The 13799-nt window shown below is 34.4% G+C and overlaps 2 protein-coding genes across 2 annotated transcripts; both read right to left on the bottom strand.

Moving 5' to 3' along the window:
- Window positions 1-180: 180 nt before the first annotated feature.
- Window positions 181-2334, bottom strand: LOC107461627 (expansin-A4). Its single transcript, XM_016080160.3, has 3 exons — window positions 2078-2334; window positions 1681-1999; window positions 181-1089 (listed from the first exon to the last, which is right to left on the bottom strand). Exons 1-3 carry the CDS (start codon window positions 2226-2228, stop codon window positions 780-782), a joined length of 780 nt encoding a protein of 259 aa, XP_015935646.1. The 5' UTR covers window positions 2229-2334; the 3' UTR covers window positions 181-779.
- A 6306-nt stretch (window positions 2335-8640) lies between these two features.
- On the bottom strand, window positions 8641-11665 carry LOC107461625 (RHOMBOID-like protein 1). The gene is made up of 6 exons (XM_016080156.3): window positions 10949-11665; window positions 10519-10679; window positions 10251-10414; window positions 9878-10131; window positions 9312-9438; window positions 8641-9079 (listed from the first exon to the last, which is right to left on the bottom strand). Exons 1-6 carry the CDS (start codon window positions 11329-11331, stop codon window positions 8957-8959), a joined length of 1212 nt encoding a protein of 403 aa, XP_015935642.1. The 5' UTR covers window positions 11332-11665; the 3' UTR covers window positions 8641-8956.
- Window positions 11666-13799: the final 2134 nt, after the last annotated feature.

Here is a 13799-nt window from a genome sequence, read left to right as displayed (position 1 = left end):
TGAAAAACCTAGTTAGTCATTTTAAAAAGTTAATGACTAAGTTTATGTCATATATCAAAATAAACATTACTTCAAAGATCATCTATCATTTGTGGAGTAGTAGTTTTGCACTAACTGCAATTTAAATCATTACACATCCCTCCCAAAAGAAAACAACGTAATTGCATGTAGTAGAATGAATGAAACACAAACCAACAAAATACATTTTCTGATTCCAGCGTATACAAGTTAACGACAACACACTCCCTTAGATACATAATGACATAACAACATAACACCATCCCATTTCTAATTTTGCCGCGGGCTGCTACTTTGCTTGGCCGCTTCAGCATTCCTTACTCCTCTTCCGTTCCCCCCCTTCACTCTAAAATCTAACACACAAACTGATAAAAGAGTACAAACTCATGCACGCACCCCAAATTAAAATTATATAGCGATATCATATCAAACCCACCCACCCAAAAAGGACACAAAAGTCAACAAGTCACAACCTGCTGTCACTCACTCACTCCCCCTTTCACAGTCTCCAAAACATTCAGTCAAAAATAAAATCCAGCATTCTAATCGCTATCAAAATGGGCGCCAGAAGGGGGGTAAAAAAATATAATAAAAAACTGACATTAGACAATTGGTTGGAAGCCAAAAAAAATAATAGCCTTGTCCATTTCATATAATCATGAGCATAATCATAATCATAGTGATAATGATGGGGTAAAAAAAATATAACACTATATATAATTATGATTGGGTGTGAGTGATTAGCGGGTGACTTAATAAGGTTAAACCCGGAAATTCTTTCCGGTAAAAGTTTGACCGAACTGCCAGTTGGAGGGAGCAATGTTCCAAGAGGTGGAGGTGCGACGGTCACTGGCGGTGACACGGAAGGACAAGGCTTGACCCACTAAGACCGCGTTTGACTGCCAGTTCTGGCCCCAGTTCCTGCTCATTGGCATCCACCCGGTTCTTGAGCCCTTCACGTACGTCCTCACTATATCCCCTGCACCCGCGACGTTGCTGATCAAAACCAAATTGAAGTAACGGAATCCGTTAATTGTGAACCTGATCCCACCATGCTTTCTACATGGCACCCTGCGCAAATTACCAATGCATCACCATCACTAATCACGTTGGGGAACATACAGAGAGAAAGAAACAATTAAGTACATTTGTTAAAATATAAAATTGATAATTATTTATTAAATTATATAAGTTTTCACCTACAGAAAATAAAAAAAGCAATAAATAGGGTCCACTTCACCCCCCACCAAATCTGCTACTAAAAGTCAAAAAGACCTTACACACACAGTGCCGAGATTCCTCCTTTTTTCCATGAACACGCTGTTTCGTGCCTATACTTTACCTTTATCTACTTTTATTAAGACCTACGTATGACTAGTGTTCTTTTATTTTCGCTCATTTTAATTAGTAAACAATGTTAATGTTGCAAAGGAAAATGCAGTAGCAATAGCCTTTATCTTCCACTACATAGTTTTAAAAAATGTGGAAGCAATGTTGATAATATTAGTTAAATTTGTCGTCTCAACTATTAATTTTATCGAAAGTTATTTGCACCTGAGTTTTGAGTTTTAAACAAATATAAAAGTAATTAAATGATAATGAATAGGTGGTGTTATGTTGAGTAGCTGCATTATATAACGAGGGAAGGAAGGAAAATGGTACCGGCGATAGGCAACGGGGACGATGCCGGCACGGTACTCAGCGATCTTGAGGAACATTGGCATGGCAAGATCGAAGTGAGGTCTGGGAGGGTTGCACCAACCACCATTGTCACTTGGGAGTGCGTAGTTTGGGGGACAGAAGTTTGTTGCGGTTATGAATATGGAAGGGCTCCCGGAGTGGCACCACTGCCTGTCGTTGGCACACTTGATCTCAAAGCAGGCACCGCAGCTTAGACCGCTGTTGAAGAGCGCCGTGCTCAGCGCCGCCGTGTTCACTCCATATCCTTGGCTATACAGGTTCCCATACCCACATGCTCCCCCTACACACCCACACATACATACATACACTTATTATAAACTATCAAACTCAAAATTAAGTAGAGAATAATGTTACATACCCATGGTGCCGGAAGCGTCAGATCCTCCGTAGAATGTGGCATGAGCACTTTGCCAAGCACCACCGGAGTACACTCCTGGGATTCTAGCCTCCACCATCCACATTAGAGAGATGATGAGAGATCCAATAATGTTGACCACATTGCTGGCCATACCCCCTCTTTTCTTGTTTACAATGTTAGTAACTTATTATTATGTTTGATACCGAGAGGTGGATGGAGAAATGTGGGAGCAGTGTGTGAAATACTTATGGTAACGGACTGAGGGGTTGGGGTTAGTTATAGTTACACACTCTACAGTGATACAGGGGCACCATCTGGAATTTCCACATTACACTTTCCAATTGTGTTTCATTTCACACCCTACTCCGTTTCATTGTGGGCTCCACAAATATATTACATTTCTCATTTCTCTCTTTAATTATTTTTATTTTTGTCGTTGAGATAGTGAGGGACACCATTCTCCCATTCCCATCAACTGAATACGTGGCCATAATAACAGATAATGTGAAAAGGACGTACAGTTTGCGACGAATTCAATTCATTATCCAATTAAGTCCATGGACATAAGAGCCCACAGAATCGAACTAATATAAATTACGATGTTATAGTTACTAACCAAACCAAAGTACTATTAGTAGCGTATATAACTTCAACTTGAGACTTTAGACACTATAATATTCACTAATGAGTGATTTGTCACACTAACTTTAGTTTATTATAAGTAGGCTCTTGGAATGCGAAATGTTGAAGTAGCTAGAAATTGTTATTGTTATTATAATTATAATTGTGAAGAACATATATGATTATAGTGTCAAATAAGGGGAGATTAGGGTAAGACTTTTACTTGGCGTGATGTGCGGTGTGATTGGAATACAAGTAGCCAAGTAGAGAATGACTAATGAGAGTACTAAACACATAAGACGAAAAATTAAATTAAAACGATGGGTCCTCCCCTTAATCACCGTAATCTTCGGTCAATTATATTCCTGCTTCTCTTTCTCCAATTTCTCATCCATTCTTCAAGCTTCAAATCACACATTTCTCTTTATAATTAGACAACTAATTAACTATTAGTAGTTGTAGGAGTCAATCAAAGACTATTGGATAAATAGTAAGCACTTTAGTCTTATGTCATTTCTAAGAAATAAAACTATCCGCTAATTATTTGCGTTTAAATAAAAAAAAAAGGTTAATAGTAAGTTGGTAGCATTGGATGCCTTGGATATCAAAAGATGACTGATGATTACTAGCTATGTTCCTGTTAATCTCTTAAATTTTGTTAGTTGTTCATCATTGGATTCCTCCTTTTAGAAAATTCTCATTTTCATTTTTTAAACAAATGTCACTTGGAAGGGAGGGAATTTTCGCTATCATTTGAGTCGGTGCAAGTTGCATTATTCCATGGGCGATTCATCATGCCCCCAACAAATAGCGTTATTAAATTCAATTTATTTCTGAAAATGTGAAACCAACAACAACACAAAATGAACCACATACAATTTATCATCCTGAAAAAATGTTAATTATTCATTCTAGAGTTATATCATTCACACACGGTAGATCGGATGGGTACACAAATAATCAATGCTTACCCAAAACCTATAACTATTTTTTATTCGCTTTGTATCTTTAATAAATGGTTATCAGTAATGTCCCTTTTACATGGATTACATGAAGGAAAAAAAACATATTAGGATCTGAATTGTTGTTTACTTTTCAAATTTTGTAGGTGCAGATAATAATCAGATTTAATTGTTCATGTGGAAATATGATTACGAGTTAATTAATTATTATGGGTGGGAAAAAGAAAAAGAAAAGGAAAAGGAAAACAGTGAGATTTGCGGAGTTGCTGACTAAGGTGGTGAGATTGTCTAACTTTGGCTCTCTAATTAAAGTCCAAACCTTATAAAGTACTCCATATCAATACACACTCAATTTCAATAAATACAAATTTCAGATAATCGTAATAATAATAGTTTAGATTTTGGGTATTTAAACCCTGTTGGCCAGTATAAGATTTGGTACATGTGGGACCAACCAGACAGTGATTTTTGCTTCATTCATCAACACTATCCAATGCATTCATTTTGTTGTGTTTTTACTTTTTATGAACCCTCCAAACAGCAAGCCCGAATATCCAACCCCACAATTAAAGCCTAAACTTTTGCTGTAGTAACTTGTAAAATGAAAAGGGCAATACTCACGTACAAAATAAATATGTACATAGCATATAAAGTGTTGTTATATTTGATGATAAATTTATTATTTTATATAATGAATGGTTTGATCTTATTTTCTCTTCTTTGATCTAAAACAGAACCCTTAGTCTTGTTTCCTGATTTTATAATTCTACTTTAGATATATAAACAAAAAACAAAAAAAAAACGAAAAAGTATAGGTAGAGAATGAAAATACTAAACAATGTGAACAATAATAGATATGTCGGATGTTCAATTTAATAGTTATGTAGATGATTATATTCATTATTTTTAATTGGATGGTTATTTCTTTTAATTCGGTTTACTCATACACAATTAACAATTGGTGAATGTTCAATTTTTTTTTTATAAAAGTAAATATTTAATTTATTAGGTGTACAGATGATTATTCTAATGTTAAAGTTAAAAAAATAATTTGAGAGTAAAATATTTTTTTATTTTATTAGACTAAATTTAGAGTTCATTATTTACCTTATTTACAAAAATCATTGTTTAGCTAGTAAAACCCAAAACGAACAGGTGCACAGGTTAATGACTAATGACTACTCAAATGTAGTGTCCATATGAATCAAACAAATTAGTACTACATACATGCATCGACCATCGTTGACCTCATCGTTATTCCATTCTTTTTTGTTTGTATTAATTTTGTCAATATTATTACAACTCCATATGTATATATTTTAGTACTTATTAATTTAGTGATCAATGGGAACTGCTTTGCTTTGACTAAAATTAAATAGCTACGCTTCTCGAATGTTTCTCAATGAACGTTAGTACTACGAGTTGCTTTATCAATGTAAATTACTTTGATCCATGTCGATTTGTTTTTACTTGTTTTAACTTATGACTTGAACATGCATATAATTACGCAAGAATTCTTATTTTTAAAACATAAAGTTTGACCTAGCTTCGCTAATTCCTATCCTGCATGGAAACGCACACATATGAGGACAAAAACTTTTAAATACTTTTTTTTTTAAAAAATTGCAAGACAATCTAATCTGCGTAGCATAGTAAAAGAACACACATTGACCAACACTAGAAGACAATATTATTAGTTAAACCATGTTGAAAAATGATTAAAGAAACATAGGCATCTAGCTAAAGAGCATACCAATCTAAAGTTAACTCCAAATATCCTTAGTGTTATAGTATTAAACTATTAATAAATAAACAAGTATATCGAAGACTAAAATCAAATTGGATTACTATGTATCGCTAGCATATATTTAAATCAGATTGAGTTAGTATAGTGGTTAATTTACTAATAATTCATTTAAATAAATATTGAGAATTTGAATTTTGTTTTTTGTATACAGCAACTCATTAGCCAATAATTTTAAATAAAGTTCTGATCTACGACGAATTAGTCTTTGACCTGTCAAGTTTGGGAATATAGTAGAAAACTAAAAAATTATAGCCAATAACTTGGATTGATCTAGTAGTTAATTCACTAGTATGTTTAAGCGTTGGAATTTCAAATATTACCTTGTGCATACAGCAACTTATTAATTAATGACAAACTTTTAAATATAGCTCAAATCTTTGACGGATTAGTTTTTCACATGATGGGCTAGACCGCTAGAAAATAATAAGATTAATTATTATTATTATTGTAGAAAAAGAATTAAGGGATTAATGAGGCCTTGATCACTTGAATGCGTGAGGGCTCTTCTTTACTGATAGGACGACTTATTAGTTAATTAGGTAGGACATTATTATTAATTATATGTTAGCAACTGTTATTCACTTCACTTTGATGAGACTTTGAATTAATGGGGGTATTTTTCATATGTTTGGTGACTCTCTTTATCCTTCCACAACCACCATAATTCTCACACGGTACTATATACTATACGGGCAGAGACTTGTATTAAATTTGGTACCACATATTTAGCCTTGATTATTGGAAGACATATAATTAATAATATGAAGCCATTCAACCGTATGCTTTGATATATAGAGTATGTAATCATTGATGACCAAATGCATATTCCAATTTCCACAATGGTGTGCTTTCCCTTTTTGTAGCTCTTTTGCCTATTTCAATCTCTCTAGCTAAAATAAAATGTGACTTAAAATATGTTAAAGTCACAACTCATAAATATTAATTTGGACCCTAAGGTCACGTAATTGAACTCCCTTTATTTCTCTGTCGATATAGTGTGAATGAGGCTCTATAGCACATGGTTCCTTTGTCAAAAAAGAAAGACAATGTCAAGAGTCTAAAGATGGTAGAATCAGCAATGGCATGTGCCTCAGATTTCGTACGTTGAATCCTTATCTATGATCCTTCTCTTTAATTTGATGAACAATAAAAACAAGGATATGATATGATGAATGAATGTGTCTCATTTGTCAAAATATGAGGCGGGGGTTTATGACAAAGAATAATGTTACCATTTAGACAAATTAAAGAAAGAAAGAGATGGATTTTACATAAATAAAATCAATACTATATATATATTATTGGCCGAGTGATTTTCCCAACAATTCTGCGAATTAATAAAAGAATTTAATTTTGGTGCACTGTTAATGTAAGGTAGTTTTATATCTACATTCAATTATATAATGTCATATCAGCAAAAATAATTAATTTTCACATTAACCGTGTGAATAATCATCTAAAAGAACAGATGTAATTGTATGACTATGTAAAACACTTTGCACTTTCAGTGCATCAAAATTAAAATCAACACTATACTTTATATATATTATTGGCCGAGTGGTTTTCCCAACAATTATGGGAATTAATAAAAGAATTTAATTTTGGTGCACCATTAGTATAAGATAGTTTTATGTGTACATTCAATTACATAAGGTAATATCAATAAAAATAACTACTTTTTACGTTGATCGGGTGAATGATTATAAAAAAAAAAAACAAATGTGATTGAACTACTATATAAAATACTTTGCCCTGTCAGTGCATCAAAATTAAACTCTTAATAAAAAAGGGATAAGATTGCATTTAATAAGGATTTTGTTAGGGAAAGTATGAGGAGCCAATGAAATATTTATACAATGTGTACAATGGAGGTTTATGGAGTATTAGAGATATAATTATTAGTGTTACATTTTTCCATCAGCTGAAGCTTTTGGGATGAGTGGTATCATGACATGGTATTAAAGCGCTAGATCCGAAAGGATAGCAGATGTTCATTTCATAATTCAATAGCCATTGTACACATTGTACAAATAGTCCATTGTCTCCCTAGCGGAATCCTTTTGTTAAAGATAAGGGAAGGTTTGTGGTGTGGAATTATGGGTTTGTTTTGGCGTTGGGTTGCTAGACCCTACCTGAGAGACTAATATTCCTCTGCACTTTGGAAATGGATGAACACTTGAATTGGAATTCCGAGTAGGGGACAACCTTGTCAGTCAAATGGACAAGCTCGTTCATCATGTTTATTTCAATTGTTGACCATTGTATTGAAGGTGGAAAACAATAATCATCATAATAATTAATAATGTTTAATGACTATGTTATTGACAATTATAAATATGAATACCAATTAGTGAGTTACATATACTCAGTCCCTTGTAACAACAGTTTGTGCCTAAAATAATCATAATGGTTTCAAGCATTATTACAGGACCATATTACTGTTATGAGCATGGCATGCCGACAAATCAAGAGACAACTTCATTGGAAGGGAAGCTATGTTTTATTTGTTAAGCAAGCAAACTATCATCATATCATACATATCCTCAAACTCAAAGCATTCCTTTCTTTTAAAGCCACAGAATCAAACAGTCCCATGGCCATTTTTACCCTTTTCCCTTTTCCTATGTGTCTTAATTGGGGTCCCTTGAAATTAAGTAGCAAGCAACTAACTTCTTTATTAGTCTTTTCTATATTCCTAACTGCCAATAGGACCTATCAAGTATCAACAACTGCAACAACAGATTTAACTGCTTCTGTTGTTATACAACTAACACCAACGGGGGGCCACCAGAATCTGAAATGTACAGCAAAAGAGTATTCATAACATTAAGAAATTCTTCTATGCTCCTAATAATAAAGCTCTTACCTTTACTATTGGTTTTTGTTAACTGAGCTTAACCCTTTAATTAAATGGCCATTGAAGTTTCTAATTCAAATATTTTGTAGTCCAATTTTGATAGAAATTATAATTGAACTTAACTAGTAGCTGAATAACTAGGTTGCCATACTACATTGAAAAAATGTTTAAAGGAGCAAATGTTCAGATAATTCATGTTCAACAAATTGGATTACATGCAAGATTCTAAATAATGAACTTCAGGAGACATCTTAAATTTAATAATACAAAGTTAGATGCAAGTAGTTATATACATAATAAGTGGTGTTTAATAACAAGATATTTAAAACTCTACATCAATGCATTTTTATCTATCGCTATATATCCTTCAAGGAGCATTTACTTGCTGCTTTAAACAATTAAGACTTTCAGTGATTTCATCTGTTGTTACAAAAGACAGAGAATAATAATAGCACACCTAAGCGATGGAAACAACATTGATCAAGAATATATTCATAGCAGCAACGATGCTCTCCAATCCAGAAGGAAGAATTTCTATGCAGTTAGTTACTACAGTGAATAATATGCACAAGAAGTTGAATACCACTGCATCATCTAGACATGTTGGAGGTGTGTCATCACTGATTCACTCATCACCGGCAAAGTTGGGAACATAACTCTAAAGGACTGGGAAAACCGACATTTGGCATATCAACAAGCTCACTTCTCCCATTGCTTAAGCATGTTATGTTGAGTCTGTTTCCTATTTGAGATGTCTGCATCATTCAGCCAAAAATTGTTAGTATCAAAACTTGGACAAGAGAATAACAATCTTGTTAAATGAACGAAATATGAACTTTTCAGGCAATAAATCATCCATAGATTTGGAAACTAAAATCTGTTTTAATTTTTTGCCGCTCTGTTGGCCACGAAAGAATTCAATAAGCTTCCAGTAATGGGTGGTTGCATAGAAGGAAAATACACAGGAAATAATACAGCATCACTCACCTCACAGTATACTTGTTTTGCATCGCATCTCCACAATGACGTAGGGACACAACTTAAATAACGACACCACGAGCAATGATCATTCAAGTTAACACCTCGAAGGAGAAAAATCAAGCCTATAATGTACCTGCCAACATTTTACAACTTTCAGATTTTGGGGTCCCTAGAGTGATAATGCAAAGCACCCAATCAAGGTAGAATGGGAAATGTGACAGCATACATCACATAACACATAAGTAATGCCTAACAAGCCTCAACACAATCAATATCATTGTAGCTTTTAGGGCAGATTCACAAATCTTGCCGTACAAGAGAAACGCAAGCAGTATAATATCCAGTGATGAAGGATAGACAAAGAACTAACAACGACAATCATTTGAGTACACTGCAAACTTTTGAATATATGTAAATAAAATAGAGCAGAATTAAGACAAAGAAAACACACGCGAATTTCTCTAATCTTAAACCATGGAAAATGGTTTAGAAAATGTCAAATTTCTAATGTGAATAATCTCAAAGAAAGTAATATTAAGAAAAAGAAAGCAATAAAACAAAGGAGATCTTACCCAGAAGTCAGTAGTAGGAAAGAGATTATCCACAGGATATATTGATAAGGTTTGTGCCTATTCTTCAAAGAAGAAGGTGCAGAAGGAGAATTTCTTTGGACAATCCACTTAAACTGGGGTCGAATAAGGAAAACGAAACCCAGGAAGAAACCCGAGAGAAATCCTCCAATATGAGCAAAATTGTCTACATGTGGAAGGATTCCAACAGCTAAATTGATTAGAGTGATAACTATAAGAGTCAGCAATGCAGCAACCTGCAATCGAAAGAAAATTAGAAATGAAGTCATAAAAATGGCTGCGACGAAATGACAGTGTGGATTATTTATTAGGAAGTAGTTTTTAATTCAATACACTATTGGTTTGGCTCACTCACCTTATTGGCATATATGGTCCAATTTATTAAGATCTCTGATAGCATGCCTCCTAATAAGCCAAACAACGCCCCAGAAGCACCAACAGAGATACCTGATTGAATGAATAGAGCAGACAGCAAGCTCCCTCCAAAACCAGATATCACATATAGAAATCCAATTCGAACTGCAATAGCACAACCAAGGTAGAAATTACGATTCGAGACTACAAATCTATTGAATTTCTTCCAGAACAATCTAAATATGCAAGGATAATTACCAGAGCCATACCAAATCCAAATTCTTGCTCAAGCCGAATTCCAATAAAAACAAGACTCAACATGTTGGCAAGTATATGGACAACCCCACCATGCAACCACATACAAGATAATAGGCGCCAAGCCTCGCCATGAATAACTCTATCTACTACTAGAGCACCCATCTTCTCTAATCTGAAGGTAACAAATAAAAAACATGTGAGTACTACATCAAGAGTAGCTATTGTATCTACCTCTAATATCCACAATCCAAAAACCTTCCATAGTATAAACATTGGTTAGTACACCTTCTACTAGCTATTGTATTGGAGCAACTTGGGATCAGTTTAAGTTTAAAGCTCACCAATTATACATGTGAAAAAGAATATGAATTGTTTCAAAATATACATAATGTGAATCAAATCACTGATACATGATAATAATCATTGGAAAATAGAACTCACGTGTATGAAGAAGGGCCAAGGAGAGGGTTTTCCTTAAGTGGCTGAAAAGAGAACCTGCCGAGAAAGCTTGCAACACACGAACCACGGAACAAATGTTTTGGACAATCATTAACGTACATTGTGATGATGAACAAGACAACGTTAGCCACCACAAAGCACGGTACCAGCCATGGGATCCACCGTCTGAACAAACTAAACTCACGGTCCTCGCGGTTGCGCGAGGTAGCATTTGAGGACGAGGAGGAGGAACCCGCCGGCGAGGTTCTCTGGCTGTGGCGCGGAGGAATTGGGGGGCTCGACCCCTGCCCATGATGGACGGCGGCGTCATCGCGGCTCGGATGAATCTTAACCTCAAGAGTGGCAGAAGATGGGTCCCTCCCCATGAAGAAATTTGACCAAGGATTTCAACTTTTTCTTTCTTTCTCTCTCTCTTTTTTTTCCTTTTGGTTTCTTCTAAGGCATAATTGGATGGTATGGAAAGAAAAATTTAAAAATGTTGGGGAATGTAGGTTACAGAATCCAACAAAGCCCAGAGAATTTAGGGTTTGTTGTTTGATAGTAACGTTATTGCAATGTTTCGTTTTGATTATCCATTTAGATTTGGATGAGAAATTAGCTCTACAGCAGCAATGTTTGTTAATGGTTCGGTAATTTGGTATGTAATTAGTGTTCTTCGCGTGCGTTTGTTTGTTTCTGAGTTACGTGTTGTGTACTTTGCCGCTGGGATTTGAATATCGATAACATCATCTTCAATATTAAGTTAAGATCATTTTCATATAACGAACAGGAAATACCCGTGTTAATACTGGTAATTATTTATTTATGAGAAAAAATCTTACAAATAATTATTTTAAAAGACATTAAGGTTTTTAATAAAAAAATATTATTTTTAGTCTTTAATCTTTATTTTTGTAAGATTAATTAATTCTTCTATTAATATTTTTTTATATTAATAGAATAAATTTATGTGGCATATTAAATTTTTAATTTATCCATAAAAAATTAAGTAAAATTTATAATTTTTTTTAGGAGTTTCGTTGTGTTTTGAATAGTTGTTATGGTAGTTTAGCTTTTTTTATTTTTTGTTATTTTTTTAAAATACGTTAGTTAAATTTGTTATATAAAACTGAAAAATATTAATAATTTTTAAATTATTTTTATTTATAAAAATTAAAACGAAGATATATTAGTGATTGACATATCACATAAATATGTTTTAAAAAGATCATTAACGTAGGGTTTAATTAGTCTCACATTGTAAAAATAAGGATATAAATGGATAATTCTGCCATTCACAAGCACTGGGAGAGTTTCCAACACTCTTCTCTCTTGCGCAAAAGAAACAGGTTAAAGTCATCTGAGGGCCGTCGCCGCCGCCTCAACCTGGGCTGCGGTGGCCCTCTCTCCCCCTCCCCTCCCCTTCCTTCCTTTACTACTCCTCTCCTACTCCTCTTCTCTTTCTTTTTCTTTCTCTTACTCCCAAACCATTTATATCTCTCTTCCCAATGTCTCACCCTCACCAGCCATTTTCTCTCTCTTTCCGCTGGTCATAACCCTTTTACTACCCTTCTCTTTCTATCACCTACCTTCTCTTTTTTCCTTCGCACCCCTTCTCTGTTGTTGTTACTTTTTGTTGTTTGTTCTTTTGGTTTTGTTAAGATTTGGATTCTCTAAAGTTTGAATTTCACTTTTAAGAGTAAAGTGTGATCTCTCACCATTTATTTCATAGGTGGGACCAAGAATAAATATAAAAGAGAAACTATTCAAGGGTAGAAGATCACATTTTACTCTCTAAAGTGAAATTCAAACTTTAGAATATCCAAATCTATTTTGTTAAGGATCTCGTAGTCGTTCGAAAAAATTATCACAGGTTGGAATGTGTATCCACTTTTTATTTATCTTATCTCAAAGTAGTTTCTGAACTTGTACTCGAGTTTCAAACTTGTCCCTAAATTTAAAATTGTCCCAAATTGTGAACATTAAAAAATTGGGATTGAGAAGTGAGGAGAGATGAGAGAAGGAGTGAGACAGAGGATGGAAAACACAGAGTGGGTTAGAACTACGAAAACATGTAAAAGATTACAGGATTTGGAATCGAGAAGAGTATCAACGGTTGAAAAATGAGTCTTTCTCCGTCTTTATTGATAATCTCCCCGAAAACATTTCGAAGAATGAATTATTCCATCTATTTAATTGGACTGGACGCATTAACGACATTTATGTATCACGAAAACAAAAAGGTGGTAATATGTATGTTTTTGCGTTCATCCGATACACAACGAATGGTGGAGCTCTGAAGGCTATAACAGAAATGAATCGTATGAGGTTGAGAGGGAAGATTGTGTACATGGGAGAAGCAAAGTATAGACGAACAACTCAGACAAAGGTCTGAAAGACAGCTAAAGAAGAAGGTGATAGTCGGAACAAGGCAAATCCTCAACCTCAGGAAGGAGATAACCAAAGGCAAGTAGAGAAACTAACAAGGCACCAAAAAGAGCCAGACTCGCATGAAAATGGGTGGACAAAGAAAGTGAAAGTATCGATGGTGAAAGAGAATCTGGAATGGTTACAGAGAAGTCTGGTGGGCAGTACGACGAAGGCAATTGATTTAAGTTTCTTGAAAAAGATTATTGGAAAATACCTGCCTCAAGTTGTTCAAGTACGGAAATTGTGAGCATATAAAGTTCTTTTGACTTTTGATTCTGTATTGAATGCGAAAGAAGCATATATGTTTAAAATTCATAGTCTCTTGCAATTCTTCTATAGTATATGGAGATGGGATGAGACGGAGCGATGTGAAACTCGAAGAGTGTGGTTAGAATGTTACAGGGTTCCGTTACGTGCGTGGTTA

Source organism: Arachis duranensis, chromosome 8, assembly GCF_000817695.3.
Source record: "Arachis duranensis cultivar V14167 chromosome 8, aradu.V14167.gnm2.J7QH, whole genome shotgun sequence".
NCBI lineage: Eukaryota > Viridiplantae > Streptophyta > Magnoliopsida > Fabales > Fabaceae > Arachis > Arachis duranensis.
This window is presented reverse-complemented; position numbering and strand designations above follow the sequence as displayed.

What these genes read in the sequence shown, in the direction of transcription:
- LOC107461627 (XM_016080160.3), bottom strand. Translation starts at nt 2,228, where the DNA reads ATGGCCAGCAATGTGGTCAACATTATTGGATCTCTCATCATCTCTCTA. An exon ending in TGACGCTTCCGGCACCATGG is followed by an intron (nt 2,000 to 2,077) that starts GTATGTAACATT and finishes GTGGGTGTGTAG; the next exon opens with GGGGAGCATGTGGGTATGGG. An exon ending in GTCCCCGTTGCCTATCGCCG is followed by an intron (nt 1,090 to 1,680) that starts GTACCATTTTCC and finishes TAATTTGCGCAG; the next exon opens with GGTGCCATGTAGAAAGCATG.
- LOC107461625 (XM_016080156.3), bottom strand. Translation starts at nt 11,331, where the DNA reads ATGGGGAGGGACCCATCTTCTGCCACTCTTGAGGTTAAGATTCATCCG. An exon ending in CTTGGCCCTTCTTCATACAC is followed by an intron (nt 10,680 to 10,948) that starts GTGAGTTCTATT and finishes TGTTACCTTCAG; the next exon opens with ATTAGAGAAGATGGGTGCTC. An exon ending in CAAAACAAGTATACTGTGAG is followed by an intron (nt 9,080 to 9,311) that starts GTGAGTGATGCT and finishes TGAATGATGCAG; the next exon opens with ACATCTCAAATAGGAAACAG.